General features: G+C 36.4%; 1 protein-coding gene across 1 annotated transcript in view; it reads left to right on the top strand.

Annotated features, from left to right (window-relative positions):
* HTR1F (5-hydroxytryptamine (serotonin) receptor 1F, G protein-coupled) overlaps positions 1-16,000 on the top strand; it is an 89,052-nt gene extending 73,052 nt beyond the window's left edge. Inside the window, exon 4 of the mRNA XM_004675282.2 lies at positions 14,813-16,000. Within this exon, the coding sequence (XP_004675339.2) occupies positions 14,813-15,949 (1,137 nt within the window). The 3' untranslated portion in view covers positions 15,950-16,000. The remainder of the gene's footprint in view (positions 1-14,812) is intronic.
* Positions 16,001-18,579: the final 2,579 nt, after the last annotated feature.

The following is an 18,579-nucleotide window of genomic DNA, read 5'->3' as shown; positions in this document are numbered from 1 at the left end:
TTTTTTTTACTCATTTATCACACTTGGAAATATATTAATGATTGTACCAATATTATCACCATATGGTCTCCATAAGTTTATACCAATATATATCAGCTATGAGAAAGAGCAAATAACTTACCTTATTCTCAGTTAACACAGGGTGTTTTTTTTTTTTATTTATTCATACAGAATTGGGGTACAGGCCAGAGATGCGGAGGGTGAGAGGATTCACCAGACACAGAGTGGGGAGCAGAACAGATAGATCAACAAAGTACACTGCTGAGGGGAGCAGCGGGCGGGTCAGGAGAGGTCTGCGGCACCATGTGGGTCACCTCCGGGGCAGGCGGGGATCGAACTCATGCAGAAGTGTCCTAAGCTTCTCAGTGCTGTGCTTTAACCTGCTGAGCCACCAGGGAGGGCCCAACACAGGGTGTTTTTTAATAATTTATTCATCCACCAAATATTTTTTGAGTGCCAATAATAAACAAACTTTTGCTCAGCAATAGTCTCTGCCTGTATATATATTATGTTCTGAGGAAGAAAGTTATAATAAATGGAGGAGTCACCTTTATAATTTAATGGTTTGTCCAAGAAATAAGTCCTTTGTTATTTAAATATACCAAATTATCTTGGTATTTAAAAACAAGGAGTTTCTCAACTTGGAATTTCTGTCTATTTTGGGCCTTTGAAAAGTTTCAAAATTTTAAGGTCTTTTTTTTTGTTACCAAACTTTCTAAATGACTACCTCTTACTGATTCCATTTTTTCATTTTCTATTCATTCTTCACTACATTGTCTTCATAAGTCCTTGGTGATTTTACAAATATGTAGGACTTTAATTAGTATGGTATGAATAAGAATTACATTTCCAGCCCATATCTGCCTTATAAACAACTCTTGATGGCATGTTTTTCATGTTAATCTAAATGTGTTTGAAAACATCTGTTACTTTAATTTTGATCATATCATTTTCTATGCCCCACCAACCTCCTTCTCCTACCTTGCCTGCCAATTATAAGCCACCATCCAACTGGTTGTCCATCACTGAAATAGCAGACACTCTAAACTCCTTTTCCTACCTTAAGCTTTACTTCCTTCCAAATCAAATTAACTGTTAAGTCCTGTCATACACTAAAAAGGGGATACAGTGCTTCTTTGTCTTTATTCTGTTGTGTTGTTCCTTAAGACACATAGACATAATAATCGTCTGTCATGGCCCTTACCTGCTCTGTTTCATATTTCAGTTGCTCTCATGGCCTCGCGATTGTGGTGTATAAAGCTCTCACTTCCTGTCAAATGCTCAGCTTCAACTGTCCCGCCCATTCAAAGGATTCTATCATACTGTTCTTGATATCCTGCCTTTGTTCTCTCTCCCAGATGACCTTCTCCTCTCCCAAAATGAGGTGTAGCCTCGTCCGTGCAACTATCATTCAACCCAACAAACCCAGTCTTTAAGTCTTAGTTTAAATTTAAACCCCAGCATAAGGGCTTTCCTGCTTCCCCAGGCAGAACTGCAGAAACCTCGTAGCCACAGTTTCTTTTTCATATATGTACCGTGTAAGACATTTATAATTATAAACACTGGCTTAAACTCAGGCTTCATTCCTAAACATTTCAAGAGACCCAAGCTTAAATAATGACAACTATATGTCCAAAGAAAAAGGGACAAACTCCTCCCTTAGAAACGCCATAAAATCAGTAGGATTTCCTTGTCTTTGGATACTTGTCATCTGCCAAAAGAAATCACTGTTAGTTAAAACAATTGCCGTGGAATGGGATTTTTATTATCAGTCAGGCTCCTAACAGGAAACAGATGACACATTCAAATTAAGATAATTCAAAAAGTACTTATTTGCAAAGGGACTGCTAATTACCAAGATGTGGTATGGGGAGGGAAACCAAAGTCAATACTACTAGACATTGTGCCTCCTCTCCATGGTCGCAGATGAACCTAGATGTTCCCACCTAGATGTTCCTAGATGTTCTGGATTCAGGGCCAAATCTCAGTGACAGCCACTTCATCATCCTGGACAGCTGTAGAGCAGCACATGGCAAGTGTTCCTGTACTTGATGCCATATCAGTCTGCCCAAAGTCAACCAGGAAAGCCAACGGCCATGCAGAAACCATGTCCAAATTCTATTAAGCTCTAATTCACCTCAGTGCCACCAATGGGCAAACTCTTTCAGCTCTTGTAGTCCTAGGAAATAGATTTCAAAGCAGCAATAATATTCTTCATCATGCTGATAAATATTAGAAGATGAATATTCTTCATCTTCCCTCAACTTCTGCTGAACTAGCAACAGGATCTTCAAATTTCTACCTGAGATTTTTTTCCATACTTAATATATCCATCATCAATTCTCAGTAAAATAAAGGAACAATTCTTCAATAGTTGTCTTAACTGTCTTTAACTAATGAGCTTACCGTAGAATGTATAGTTAAATACATTGTTAGATAAACTATGTTTATTACTGAGTTTAATATTTCATTTATCAAAGGGTATAGAAATATATCAAAATTTTTAATATTGAATATACTACAATGCAACTATTATAAGAAAGAAAAGTTTTGAAAGCCTAGAATTTGTTTTCAAGTGACTACTATACTGCACTTAGCTCGTCATAGCTCAGTGATTCAGATAAACTGACAATGAGTTATTTGAGAAAATGTTTCATGACATATTCTTTTTTAGACCCAGAGTGCCAACTCTAATGCTGAAACTAAAAATAGGTTTGCTGAATATGTCTCTTTTCCCAACTACTGAAAAATAATATACTCTTTGAGAGCATGGGTTTCATATTTTATGCATCTGCATCACATATAGAACCTAACACATATTGTATTACTTAATAAATATTTATTGATTGATGCTCAAAACTTAGGAAACAAATCTGAGGTCCAACCATTGTGTTCTCTGATATTTTGTTATGCTGTGCACATGACAGTTCAAATTTATCCTCTTCATATTAAGTAATGCTTAAATCTCCATCATTTAGCCATGTGATTTCTAAAATACCAATGCTTTTTTTAAGATTTATTTATTTATCCATGTAGAACCAGGGTATAGGCCAGAAGTGCAGGGGTGGTGAGAGGCTTCACTATATAGAGAGTGGGGAGCAGAACAGGCAGATCAAGTGAAACACACTGCTGAGGGGAGCAGAGGGTGAGACAGGAGAAGTCTGCCCCCATGTGGGTCACATTCTTGGCTGGGGATTGAACTCACACTGAAGTGGCTGCCACCAGCTTGCAGTGCTATGTCCTAACCCATTGCACCACCAGGGAGGGCCCACCAATGCTCTTTTTAATATTTTAATATTTAATTTTTTTTCTAAAATAGATGACCTTACAAGTATCTCTTCTAAGTACGTTTATTAAAAGCCTTTTCATCTAAAGATAATGATAACCACTACTACCAAAGCAATCAAAGCAAAAGAAAGGGAGACATAAGGAAAGTAGTGAATGAAGACTTGTTATTTAAGTTATGAAAAGCTAGTCCAAAAATCTTAGAGAAGATAAAGACTATTGGTAGTCATTTCAGTATTTTCAGATGGAAAAAAAAACATTGTCAAAGAACATGAAGAGAAATTCTTCAAATATAGACAGATTTCTCATAGTTTGGGGGCTGAGTCTCAAAATGTTACTAATTTAACCATTCTCTGTGCTTCAATTTGTATCTTGACACTGTGGGATAATTGTGTATAAAACAAAGATGAGCATGATACAATATTCTAGAGCAGTAAGCAAAGCCAATACATACAATATGAACAGAAACTTATTCATGTTATTTTAAACTGTGGCTATTTTATAACTTATACATATATAAAACCTCTGTGTGTTAGGCTAAAATTCAGTCACTACCTATCTTATCCTTGTTTCAAAGTTAAGTTTTTCTTCATATTTTAGTTAATAGTCTTGGTTAACCAGCAGATGCAAACCCAGATTGCACTTGAGCAGAGCTCCAGTTCTTCACTATGTGTTCAGTGTTGAACATGCTATAATATCATTAATAGCAGATGAAAGATCAACTGCCCAGTTCCAACTGACAACTATTAAGCATTCATATCACTAAACTTGAGCATTGTATAGCAGCCCTACTAAACCAATGGTGCCCAATAAATGTAAGTATTTCATTTGTTTTACTTATGGTACTTAGTCACCTGGTACGAACAAAAACTATCAGATGAAAATATACACTTGATAAAGCAGAAGAAGCAAAAGAAAGTAGGTTTAAAATGAACAAAAATATGTCCCAATGTAACATATTTACAAAGTAAAAATAGAGCAAAATGAAAGAGGATACAGCTTAGTCAATGAAATACTGTTCTCCCATTAGAAATTTTTACATAAGGTGTAAACATAAGTCTAAAGCCTTTCAAATAATAGTAGAAAAAAAAGAGAGACCGCAAAAAGTAAAGAGATAAAAAGATTGTTATGCTTGAAATTAGTTTGTTAATGACTCATGCTCTCTTTTAAACTCATAAACATTTTCATTGAGTTTTAACACATCATAAGCTTTTTCCCAAATTATTTACCATTTGGTAAATTATGTTACTCATGTTTAGGTAAACTTAGTTTCTGTGTCTCCAAATTTTGAGAAAGACTTTGTTCCAGTATAGTATTGTTTTCTATACTGACAATAAAGTACAGATTAATATGTTTATCAGATTGTTAATGATTAAATTGAAAAAAGAAATTTTAAACATCTCTTTCATACCTAGTGTATAGCTAAATCTCATCTCTTCAGTAGCTTTCCAGGAAAACTACAGAATCTTTTTTCAAGTTGTTGTTAATGACCCCTCACATAAGATTTCATTACATCCAGTGTCACTATGAACTATTTTTCTTACTGAATTCTCAAAGAGAGGGAATATTAGGTTAAGTTGAAAGAAAGATTATAAATGTGTTCCTTTAATATGTCCATCTCTAGCTTACTGACATTATGTTTTCCATTTTAGCTGAAATATAGGAAAAGTGCATTCTTCCTATATGTGTTAGCTGTATGTTGTTTCCTCCCCCACCACTATCTTACAGTAGAGTGAGAAAACTTGGTATTCAGTAGTAGGCTGAGGGGAAAAAAAAATACTATTTGCTTTGTTAAACACATCTAATGATTTTTCTACTACTTGACAAACCTAAAGGTAGAGATAACTAGCTCCATACTACAGACAACAAGTATAAATTTTGAGTGTTAGGTGACTATCATCTAGGGGCTATTATATTTAATTTCATTATGTTTACCCCCATTATCATTACTTTCCACATAATGATGTATTTGAAAGCTGAAATGACTCTCCTGAGCTTATACTAGTAAGTGGAAGAGTTAGGCTTCAAATAAAGTCTTATTTCATTCTAACATGTATGGGTTTTATTCACAACACTTAATAATCTTAATAAGCCAAAGTTGCAATAAGTCCCAATCTTGTGAGTAAACGTCAACTCTTACTTATCTTCAGAACCACATTCATCCTATACCCCTTATCTTGCTTACACCTACATAAACAGTTTTTTCTCTCTCTTTATGTTTCAACAACAGTCAAAAGAAGTGCTACACTCCTGAGTTTGTGCCTCTAGTTTTTCTTCCTTTTCACAGCAGGTTCTCCTATAGCTGGTTTCACAGTGGCCATTGACTGTAGTACTGTTTCCCATTAGTGTATTTTCCCAGCTGTAACAGCTACCAACCAGGTATCTTTTGAAAATAATTACCAGGGTCATTTAAGCAATGAAATGTGTGAATATATCAATTTAATTTAAAATCAGAATGATGCTCTTCTTTCTAAGTAATTTTAAGATTTAGCTAAAGTTGCTTAAGCTTTACTGCCTGAAACTGCTTTCATTAATGGTTTTAATTAAAATATCGCTTAATAATGTTTCAGATTCAATTAAAGCTGCTTTGATTATTATTTTACAATAACCACTTAGGACTGGATCTGATTGGATCAGTGTGAAACAGTTTAGCTAGACAGAGTAACTCTGGAATAAAAGAATTTAACAAAGGTATTCAAGGTTAATGTCTGAAAAACTGGGGGAAATAAGAGGTAAAAGAAGTCAAAATTTAATCCCATCTAGTTGCTATAGCAACCACAGTAAACACGACAGCACCTTAGTTTGAAACCTCAGAGTAGGTGGTTTTCAAATGCTTGCTGAGGAACTGTTGTTCTCAAAATATCTATTAAAAACTCCCAACAACTGTCTCTAAGAATACACAGAAGCTGCTGTCAATATCTGCCCACACATCTGGCTGCAGCCACCTTCAGAAAGTCATCAGCTTGCCTTCTTTTCTGCCTCACAAACTTTGTGGGAATTTTTCTCACTGTGGAACTCCAAAGTCAGACAATTAGAAAAGGGCATTGTGGGAAATGTAGTTCCCTGCAACTCCTTTACACTAAGGCCTGGAGGCACATAGTGATACTGAACTGCAACATAAATCTGCACATTTCATCCTTCTCAATATTGGTATAACATTTCATACCAGTTCAGCATTGTCATGACATTTGCTTTAGGAACAGATGAAAGGCAGATACTGACAAAAACAGAAGACTATTATTGAACCAACTTTTAGTGGAGGCTAGAAGGGAAGTAATAAAACTCTCTTGGACATTAGAAAAGTTTCCCATGCTTACAATAACAAAACAGTGTATAAATGGGGTGCCTAATCCCTGGGAGGTAAAACATGTTTGATGAACTTATATATCTGGCCTTAAGGATTTCCAGGTGGAATATTTTAAGTGCTAATTTCTTTTAGCTGTGTATAATAAGGTATGAGAAGAACGTGTTCAATATGAAGATATTGTCTGTAGGTAGAAAGTAGGATGAGCAGTTTACTTAGATGTAAGTGAAGAGTATTTGTCATAGGAAAAAGACAGAACCTCTCAGAGAAGAGTCAAGAGGCCAGAGGTGGGATTCAAGAACTTTAGTGTACCATGGGTTAGGGAACTAAGTTAGGGAGCAGGCATGGGCCTGATGAAGCTGTGCTCCTGATCTCAGAATAGAGCTCTTTGACAGCATTTATCTGTCTAGATTTCAGAAAGATTTGTGACCACTATGAGCCTCCTCTTTCATTTTTTAGAAAGGGAATGTCTATTACATTAATCCAACTGGGCACACTGTTAAATATTGAGGACTGGGGAATAGATAAACTTGTGGTTTTAATTCAGAGGTCTCTCAATTAAGAGACATACAGCCTTAAACCCTCTGTTCTTTCTTAATCCGATGACAAGAACATGGACTTTGAGTTTAGTGACATAGGAACTAGTGAAAGGGGTAGATACAATTTGTGTGTGCGAGAAGGGTAATTAATGGAGTCAGCAAACAAACTACAGTAAAGAGAATCTATTGATGGAAAATAAGACCAGGTCCCATGTCTATTAGTAAAAAAACCCATCACTTAAATTAGATGTGGACAGAATTGAAGCAAGAGAAAGTGAGAAGTCATAAGTATCCAATGTCAAATAGATATTGAGTGGACAGAACTGAACTGGTTATGTCAAGAGTCAAAATTCAAAAGACTTAGGTATCAGATTCAGCAAGTGGTGATAAAGAAAAAGCAAAAAGTTTATATGTGGAAAATGTCAGCTACGTACCCTTGTTTTCACAAGTGCTATAAAGGAACAGGGAGTGGGAGAGGATTATAAAGAGGGAAGGAAGCGCAATGGCCTGTGGCGGTGTATTTGCTGGTGGTTGCACGATGGTGGTGACACCTGATGGGAGTATCCTAGTATTACCTCAATTTAAAATATCTTAACTAATTGATTTCGAAAAACAGAAGTGCTGTAGCATTTTGTGAAAAACTATATACCTCTCTGGAAGTCTCCACTGTTCAAGCAATTATTAAATTTTCTCCCCCTAGCTTAGAATCATTTCCTAAATTTGAAACTCTGCAATCACAGGCTCTGAATATAACTATAGTCTCTTCTCTCTCTCTCTCTATTTTTTTTTTAATCTTTGCAAATATTGCTTTAGGCTACATTATGCCTGCTCCTAAACCATATAGTCTGCAAATGAATCAACCCTGGCTTGCTTCCTGATCTAATTGCCCTCTCTGATCTGCCCTTTTCTCTATCGTCCATCCAGCCTCAGCACCATCATCTTCCCTTGGTCTTTGATCCCAGTCTGCCTCCAATTCCAGAAGCAATCCTTCAACAATTATCATTTCATTTGAGAAGAATTCCTATCTTTGGACAGCTAATGGACGACAACCAAAGCCTGAACCAATTTTATCCCGTTGACATTCTAAAGATTCTAATACCAGCTCATGTCCACAAGCACTTCTCCCTGAAGTGGTGGCATCACTCTCTCGAGCCTTCTCATTCTGCACACTTCACTCTGCCAAATCCCTATCTACCCCTTTCTGTAAACTTAAAATGTTCAAACACTTTTGCCTAGAAGATAAAATCCGGTATCCCTATCATAATACCCAGCCTCTTCATTGTCTTCCTTGGTTAACTCTCACCCCTCCCTTCCAAACTCTTGCGGTGTCTACATTGTACTATTGACGTATCTAAATGCATAGTGCATTGTTATGTTCCTGCTGTTGCTTATACTTCCACTATCTAGAAAGATGTTCAGTGTTTTACCATAATATGATTAATTCTCCCTCATCAGTATTTTGACGACACTTTTTTATTGCATACCTCTAAAATGCTCTTACTGCATTGTTTTATTGTATGGTAATTGTTAGTTATTTCATGACAATTCTAGTTTTTTTTTAAAGATTTATTTATGCATACAGAACTGGGGTACAGGCCAGAGGTGCAGGAGCAGTGAGAGGATTCATCAGAGACAGAGTAGGGAGCAGAACAGGCAGATTCACAAAGGGCACTGCTGAGGGGAGCAGCGGGCGGGTCAGGAGAGGTCTGCCGCACCATGTGGTCACCTCCTCTGCGGTCAGGGATCGAACTCATGCTGAAGTGACTTTAGCTTCTTAGTGCTGTGCTTTAACCTGCTGCGCCACCAGGGAGGGTCCACAATTCTAGTTTCTTAAGGACAACAATACTTTGTTATTTTATGTTGTTCAAGGGTAGGTTTGTTTGTTTGTTGGTGTCTTTTTGTCCCAAACAGACTAATCAGAAAACAAATTGCACTCAATAAACAGTTCGTTAGGGGATAAATGCTGCAAAGAACTATAATAAGAGCTGAAGGACAGTCTCAAGGCTGAAAATACTATGAACACACTACTGCTATTACAGTTTGCACATTTAAACCTAGTCACTCTCTTAAGCGTTCCTGGCAAGAAATAAGAAATTTATCTTATTAGTTACTTTCCCCTACTTGAACATACCTTTTATCCTATAACATAAGCTTCATTTTACAGAAAACATGCTCACATTTTAGATCTTCTAAATAGAACAGTTATTAAGGAAGTAGTAAGTCTTTTACACTTGCTAAAATGGTGATAAGAAAGACATGTCTAATAAACATGTAATATAAATCAATAGTAAATTAAAAATACTAAGAATAACAGTAGAAAGGCATCGTGTGACTAGATGAGTATATTGACAAATAGTCATGTTGAGTAAATACTAGAAAAGTTTTGCTCTGGAACTTTTATCAAAAACACAACATGTAGGCCGTCCCTGGTGGCACAATCGATTAGGATGCAACACTGCAAGCTAGCAGTAGCTGCTTCAGCACGAGTTTGATCCCTAGTCCCAGATCTGACCCACATGGCCGGCAGACCTCTCCTGACCTGCCTGCTGCTCCCCTCAGCATTGTACTTCATCATTTGGCCTATTCTGCTCCCTGCTCTCTCTGGTGAATCCTCTCACCACTCCTGCACCTCTGGCCTGTATCCAGCTCTGTATGCATAAATAAATAAAAATCTTTAAAAAAAAATACAACATGGGGATTATAATTGAGATGGGAAGAAATGTACAAAATGATGTAAAAATAAACTTTTGTAAAATAAAAAAACAAAAAAAAAATACAACATGTAGTTGAAGGAGCCTATTTAAAACATGTAGTTAAATAGTTCCTATTTAAACAGCCACCTTGATTAATATCAGTGACAAAATTCAAAACACAGCATTCTAAGAGTAGGCAAAATCATCCTATGTTCTGTTAGCCTGAGGTATTCATAACACCAGGCAACTCACAGTAAAAATTTAAGATGTAAGGAATTATGACAATATCTGAAGAGAGACCATGTCTGAATTAATGAAGGTAGAGGGTTGACTGAAATTCTAATTGTAAATGACAAGGAAAATAAGGCAAAAGAAACAGAAATCCTGTAATGATTAGCTGCATTTGGTTTTATATTTTCTTAACACTCTATAATCACACCAACCAGAATATTTACTACTTTCTAAATTTTTGATTTAGAAATCATAATTTACTAAGTTGTGAGCATGTTTTTTGTAAATTACATTAAACCTATTTGACACATGTCAGTTTTTTCCCTTGCTACTAAGTACCATTTCAATGAGTCTAATTTAAATGCTACAGTGTGACACTTAGAACCAGTGGTTGAATTATTCAAGTAACCCACCTTCTAATTTTAAGCCCGTCCATATCCCTACAGAATTAAATTTTTGTTATGGAAACTTACATAATATTACTAAGCAGTTTCTTTTGCTTAATATTCTGCTCCAAATATAACTTCAGGATTATCTCTTGAAGAGGCTCTTATACCAAAACTATGAGGTAAATTAAAGTCGAGAGCTGCTTTTGCTTATAATATGGTGAATGTCAGCACTTTTCAGTCAATGAATATAAAACTAAATCCTGCTCCAAAGGACTTAATCAATTAAAAAAATAATTATTTTGTTATTGAATATAGATAGTGCAAATTTTATGATGAGGGAAAGTGGGAAAGAAGCTAGAAATTTATTAATCTACCATGTTTCTAATATATCTGATTGGATTTGTAATATGTTATCATATACCACCTTCAGATATTTCCAGAGAAAGCATCTAGACCATGACATCTAGTGATATTGAAAGTACATACTGATGATTTTCCTGATATTTCCGACAGTGTCTACAAGTGTTACATCTCAGGCCCTGTAATCCAATATAGATTCAGAAAATTTGGTCATATGGATAATCCTTGTAGCAGGCTTAAAAGAGTGGGATCACTGTCCAAAAAGCGTAGTTAATGGTCCTAGAGCAAGCGGCCCAAGCACTGCACAAAGAGCACTAAAAATAACCAAAGAAACATCAAGAGAAAAGCTAGAGTAATATCACCTTTTGATGAACTCCGAGAAATTAAGTAAAAAATGTGAGAAAGAGATGATGACAAAAGTATACAGCAGAAATATTAGAGCTTCCCTAGAAAGGAATGCGTAGGTGTTATAACAATGAAAGGACCAGGCAGACAGCTGAAAACCACCATATTGATTACCCCAGAACCCTGATTCCCTGGCCTAACAACATAAGCATCCCAGGGAACTTGTTAAAAATGCAGGAGTGGGGCCCTCCCTGGTGGCACAGCACTAAGAAGCTTAAGCCACTTCCGCATGAGTTCGATTCCCGCCTGCCCCGGAGGTGACCACATGGCGTGGCAGACCTCTCTTGACCTGCCCGCTGCTCCCCTCAGCAGTATACTTCGTAGATCTGCCTGTTCTGCTTCCCTCTCTGTCTCTGGTGAATCCTCTCACCCTCCGCATCTCTGGCCTGTACCCCAGTTCTATATGAATAAATAAAATAAATCTTTTAAAAAAATGCAGGAGTGACCTACACCCCCATGTTTATTGCTGCTTTATTTACAATTGGAAATACATGGAATCAACCCAAATGCCCAAAAGTAGTGACTGGATTAAAAAGGTATGGTACATACACACAATGGAATATTACTCAGCAATCAAAAAGATAAACTCATGCCTTTTGTAGCAACATGGATGGAGCTGGAAGAGATCATGCTTAATGAAATAAGCCAGAAAGAAAAAGAAAAATACTGGATGGTTTCACTCATAGCAGAAGCATAAAGGAAAAATAATAATGATCAACTATATACCAAAGACATTATATGGGGGTGGAATGGGGAATGGGATCAAAAATGGAGTGGGGGGAAGTGCTCTGGGATATGGTGATGGCACATGGGTGATTTGGTGATGGAAAGTCCACAGGGATTACAACTTAGATGGAAAAAGACACAAAATGATGTAAAAATAAACTATTATATTTAAAAAGTGCAGGAGTGCACTGCTGGTGGGAATACCAACTAGTACAACCACTATGGAAAACTGTTTGGAGGTTCCTCAAACTGCTAAACATGGAGCTTCCCTACGACCCAGCAATCCCACTCCTAGGTGGACACAAAAATACTGATTCAAAAAGATACCTGCACCCCCATGTTTATTGCTGCTTTATTCACAATTGGAAAGACATGGAAACAGCCCAAATGCCCAAAAACGGATGACTGGATTAAAAAGATGTGGTACATATACACAATGGAATATTACTCAGCAACCAAAAAACAGAAACACATGCCTTCTGCAGCAACATGGATGGAACTGGAAAAGAGCATGCTTAGTGAAATAAGCCAGAAAGAAAAGGAAAAATATCGGATGGTTTCTCTCATAGCAGGAATGTAACGGAACAGGCGAGAAAATAATGATAATGAACAGCTATATACCAGAGACATTTTGTGGGGTGGAGTAGGGAATGGAATCAAAAACAGTGTGGGGAGGGAAATGTACTGGAATATGGTGATGGCACATGGGTGATTTGGTGATGGGAAACCCAATGGGATTATAACTGAGATGGGAAAATGCACAAACTATGTAAAAATAAACTATTATAATTTTTTTTTAAAGTGCAGGAGTGAATACCTCACCCCTGATTTACTGAATTCCATGCTCCAGAGATTTAGACCAGCAATCTCTGTTTTAACAAGCCTTCCAGATACTTCTAGAGCAAACCAAGTTCCCAGAACCACTGGTTTCAAGTTTCTAAGGAAAATTGAATGCCCATTGCGTATCTGTAATTGTCCTTTACAAATGTAGAAGTTTTGACATAATAATGTGCAAGCACCCCTCCTTTTTAATTACAAGATAGCTATTCATTTACTGGCTAGCCAATATTCAAATTTATTTTGCCACCTTATTTTCTTAGGTGCAAGTTGTCAGCACCTGACCTCAAGTATCAGAAAATAAAAATTAAATCTAGTACTGATAAACCAAACACAAGTGGAATATTAAATATGCTGCATCCCAAGGTTTATAATACACACAAGACACATACATTAAGCATTTGATATAAAAATTAAATTACTGTTTTATCAGTTCCAACAAAGTATAAGCACTTCAAAGGCATAAAGATCACTTAAGAAAAATGAAGGTACCATAATAATTATAACTAAGAATAAAGGTTTCTTTCTTCTGTTTCTATCTTCTCTTTTCCTAAGACATAGGTAGCTGCTAAAGAGAGGTTGATGAAAAAGAAAAAGAAAATCTTACTCGATTACATTCCAGTTTCCTTATTTGATTTGTAATTAAGTAATAGCATGCATTGAGGGGAAAAAATTAAAAATTTATTTATTTATGCATACAGAACTGGGATACAGACCAGAGGTACGAGGGGTTAGAGGATTCATCAGAGACAGAGTGGGGTGCAGAAAAACGAAGTACACTGCTTGGGGGAGCAGCAGACAGGTCAGGAGAGGTCTGCCACACCATGTGAGTCACCTCCCTGGCTGGGGATTGAACTTGTGCTACTTCATAGTGCTGTGCTTTAACCCATTGTGCCACCAGGGAAGGCCCGCATTGAGGGAAAATTTTAAGGCATATTTGCAAGATCCTCCTTCAGAAGATAACAGTCATTATGGCTGCTATGGAAGGATCTTCATTTCATAGTGAGTCTGTCATAAGCTGTCCTTACAGGCAAATTCCCTTCATTAAGTGTTTTGTTTGGTCATACATGAAATGGTAATATTGGGCAGTATGTACATATATTTGATTCCAACTAATTTTATATCTTTTTAAACCAAATTGACCATTCATGTATGCAAGGGCTACAAAACACTCTGACATCTTCCTTATTTCATTACATAATTATGAAATATTATACATATACCGAAAATATTTATTTTTTGTTTATTTCCCCCTTTGTAACCTTTATGGCCTGACATGAAATACACGAAAAGTTCCTTTACTCTATGAACCCAATGTTCTTTTTCTTTTAAGATTTATAATTTATGCACACAGAACTGGGGTACAGACCAGAGGTTGCATGGGTGGGGGTAAAAGACCTCACCAGAGACAGAGTGGGAGCGGAGCAGGCAGGTCGGCAAAGTACACTGTGGAGGGGAGCTGCAGGCGGGACAGGAGAGGTCTGCCACGCCATGTGGGTCAGCTCGCTCTTCAGGGATGGTACTCATGCTGAGGCGGCTACAGCTAGCTTCACAGTACTGCACTTTACCCCTTGTGCTACAGGGAGGGCCCAGAACCCTATATTTTAAATGTAACTTTGAATTAAGTACAAAATTGCTTATGATTTTTGAATACTATCTTTAATATATTTTATGATAGAATGCACTAAGATATATTAATGATATGTGCTTTTTCTGCCATAGGAAAGAAAGAAAAAGATAGCTAGGTTAGCATGGTTTAAAAAAAAATTCTATAATGTTAAGGATCTTATTGAGTAATACATCACCCATAAAAATTGTTTTATTTGAGCTGTATTTCAAGAAATGTTTTGAAAGTTATGTTCATTACTGTTCTCATTTGATTTCTAATACTAAATAAAAAAAGAAAAATGTGCAATCTGAACTTAGTTTTTTAATCCATAAAATATTCTGGTACAACATTCACTTTTTTATTTTTTATTCTGAAAGGAAGAAAAAAATCGGTGATGCCTTCTCTGAAACTTTTCTTCCCCTCCTTTGTTACAGGTCTCCATTTTTTCAATTATATTAAACTTTCTAAAAATGGATTTCTTAAACTCATCTGATCAAAACTTGACTTCAGAAGAAATGTTAAACAGAACGCCATCTAAAATTCTGGTGTCCCTGACTCTTTCCGGGCTGGCTCTCATGACAACGACCATCAACTCCCTTGTGATCGCTGCAATTATCGTGACCCGGAAGCTGCACCACCCCGCCAACTATTTAATTTGCTCTCTTGCAGTGACAGATTTTCTTGTAGCTGTCCTGGTGATGCCTTTCAGCATTGTGTATATTGTGAGAGAGAGCTGGATTATGGGCCAAGTGGTCTGTGACATTTGGCTGAGTGTTGACATTACGTGCTGCACGTGTTCTATCTTGCATCTGTCTGCTATCGCTTTGGATAGATATCGGGCAATCACAGATGCTGTCGAGTATGCCAGGAAAAGGACTCCCAAGCATGCTGGCATTATGATTACAATCGTTTGGATTATATCCATTTTTATCTCTATGCCGCCGTTAGTCTGGAGGCACCAAGGGACAAGCCGAGAGGATGAATGTATCATCAAACATGACCACATTGTGTCCACTATTTACTCAACATTTGGGGCTTTCTACATACCACTAACATTGATTTTGATCCTCTACTACAAAATATATAAAGCAGCAAAGACGTTATACCACAAGAGACAGGCAAGTAGAATTGCCAAGGAGGAGCTGAATGGCCAAGTCCTTTTGGAGAGTGGTGAGAAAAGCACTAGACTGGTCTCCACATCATACATGCTAGAAAAGTCTTTATCTGATCCCTCAGCAGACTTTGATAAAATTCACAGCACAGTGAAGAGTCCCAAGTCTCAATTAAGGCATGAGAAATCTTGGAGAAGGCAAAAGATCTCAGGCACAAGAGAACGCAAAGCAGCCACCACCCTGGGATTAATCTTGGGTGCATTTGTTATATGCTGGCTTCCGTTTTTTGTAAAAGAATTGGTTGTTAATGTCTGTGAAAAGTGTAAGATTTCGGAAGAAATGTCAAATTTCTTGACATGGCTTGGATATCTCAATTCCCTTATAAATCCACTGATTTATACAATTTTTAATGAAGACTTCAAGAAAGCCTTCCAAAAACTTGTGCGCTGTCAATGTTAGTTTAAAATTTTTTACTTAAAATAATGTGTGTGTGAAAGAAGGGGGAAATTTTAGATAAAATGACTAAATTAGTGGTAAACAATACAACATCTAGACTTTTAGGAGGAATTAAACTGCTAAGTTAATTTCTATTTAATAGCAACATGAATATAGAACTTATGATTTAAACATACTACTTTTGACCATCATTTAAAAAACACACAAACTGGAAAACATTTATTGACTATAAAACTGTTTTGCCTAGGCAGTGTTCCTAAGATATGTGTGTGTGTGTGTGTATACATATATATGTATGTATGTATACACACATTATTTTTTCAGGTGTATGTCTGAAAACAGCCAAAGAATGGTTTTCAACTAACAAACTTCCATTCATAATTTCTAAACAGTCCCATTGTTCTGTTTTATCTTTCTGTTATTTTATAACAAAGAGTCACTTTACCACAAAGCACATTTTTCCTACCTACCCACTCTTGCCCCCTCTCCAGCTTACCTGGAATAAAAGTGTGGAAAGGGTGGGAGGATGAGGACATAGCAGCTCTTACTTGGTGTGACTAGAGGAAATAAATGTACATATCAGAGACTGATAATACTTTGTATTTAAATAGTAATAGTAAAAGACACTCATAAGTATTTGTGTATTGCTAAATAATTCTGACACTAAATTCACACATATTTAATATATTCTTTTGATAGTATAAATTTCTAAACTATTTTCAGCACTTGAAATCAAAGTCTTACACTAGAAATAAGGCTTTGGGGAGGTGGTGTTCCAATTTCCCCATGTTTATTTTGAAATCAAGTTTAAAGCACTAAGTACCCTAGATTATCCACCATAATAATGATACTCTTAATGTCTCTTTAAAATACAAAATAAAATTTATTTCTTTGGAGTACTGAATTTACTAACTAAAACATCCATGATATTGTCACTTCAGTAGCTCAGTGACTTCCATTTAAATCCTAAATCCTTTTTATTAGAGATAATGTGATAAGAACTCTTAGAACTTTCCATTGACTTAAAAGTGTTTTCTAGTTTTCCAGTTGGTAAAAATAAATAGCCAAAACCCCATTCTCCATTCTCTCTGTCTATCATATATATGATGGAAAGCCTATCAAGATCATTTGAAAAACACAGTACTTTTTTTTGTAAAGCTGCACTTTCATGTACTTCTAAGTACAGTATGTGTCACTTAATGACAGGGATCCCTCCTGAGAAATGTGCTATAGGTGATGTCATTATTCTACAACATCATGGAGTGTTCTTACCCAAACTCAATGGCGTGGTCTACTGCACACCTAGGCTGTATATAGGGGCCATCGTCCTGAAGGCAGTCCATTGTTGTTTGAAGTATTATTCTATGGTGCATGACGAGTTTCTTCCCTGATAATATGTTTAAGAGTACACATTACATTAACTTTTTGTATCTATGACACATTACTCATAAGCTAACAGAGAGAGTATTCATTTTATATAAAGATATACTATATAGTACAGGAATTAAGTTTCTTCCCTTACCATATTTACAAGCTAAGATGTAAAACAACAAAGGACCCTACAATAGAAAAGATAATAGAGCTTTGGCATGGAAGTTGTGATGGCTCAAAGGCAAAAAAATGATGACATCTAGTTAAGGAAAATTTCATAAAGAATGTATCTAAAATGGATATTAAATAAGCAGCATTTGAGGAAAGGAAGTGAAAGAGCATCTTCCAGGTGGTGCAATATCAAGAATTTAGATTCTTTCCTGCCAGTGTTTAGTGGGGCATGTTCATGAAATATCAGTGAACCTGGCAGCTATTCAGAACAATAGAAGAGAGATTAAAAGAGAAACTAGCCACTATTTTGACTGACACTAAAAATTGAAGAAGTCTTCAGTCAGTTTGCTTGCTATTAATGAGTAGGCATTCATGATTTTTAGTAGAAATATTGCAAGTTTAGGACAATTCAAGTTGATGTATATATGTGTGTGTGCATGCATTTGTGTGGAGAGGGAGATTTGAGCAACAAGGTACCCAAGATACTGACTTCTTAAAAAGCAGATCAATAATCCAAGTAAAAGATAGAAATCCTGAACATGGCTCTTAACAATGGGATTAAGAAACAGAGGAGAGATAGTATAGAGGCAGAATTGATAGTATTTAGAAAATATGTTATTAAGATAGGAAGACATGAATAATTAAAATAACTTGGCCTCTTACTGAAACTAGGAATGCAAGAGAAAGATCTGTTGGTAAAATAATGGCTGCTATTTGGGCATGTTAAACTTATAATGATATGTCAGAGCTCACAAGGACTAGCAAAGAGTCTGGCACAAGCAAAACTAACAGATTTATCTAAAGTTCCTGCCATTCTTCTGGCCTCCTCACTTTTTATCTCCTCAGGTCCAGCTGTACTGACAATCTAAAGCCTGTTTTAGTCCTTTTTATGTTCTGTTTGTTTCTTTCTCGCCAAAATTTGATCATCTAAAGACCTTGCTAAAGTTGCCATGCTACCTTTTTTATACCTACCACAGAAATTTATGTATTTATATTAGCAAACTCCAAGAGCACAGACCATCAACCCAAAGGAATAAATCTCATGCAGGGTGAAATTCACCCTAAGATACATACCACCCTCTGGTCTGAAT

The sequence above is a fragment of the Condylura cristata genome, unplaced genomic scaffold, assembly GCF_000260355.1.
Source record: "Condylura cristata isolate star-nosed mole 26May11 unplaced genomic scaffold, ConCri1.0 scaffold00003, whole genome shotgun sequence".
Taxonomy (NCBI): Eukaryota; Metazoa; Chordata; class Mammalia; order Eulipotyphla; family Talpidae; genus Condylura; species Condylura cristata.
Note: the sequence above shows the minus strand (reverse complement) of the source record. Positions and strands in the feature narration are given on the sequence as shown.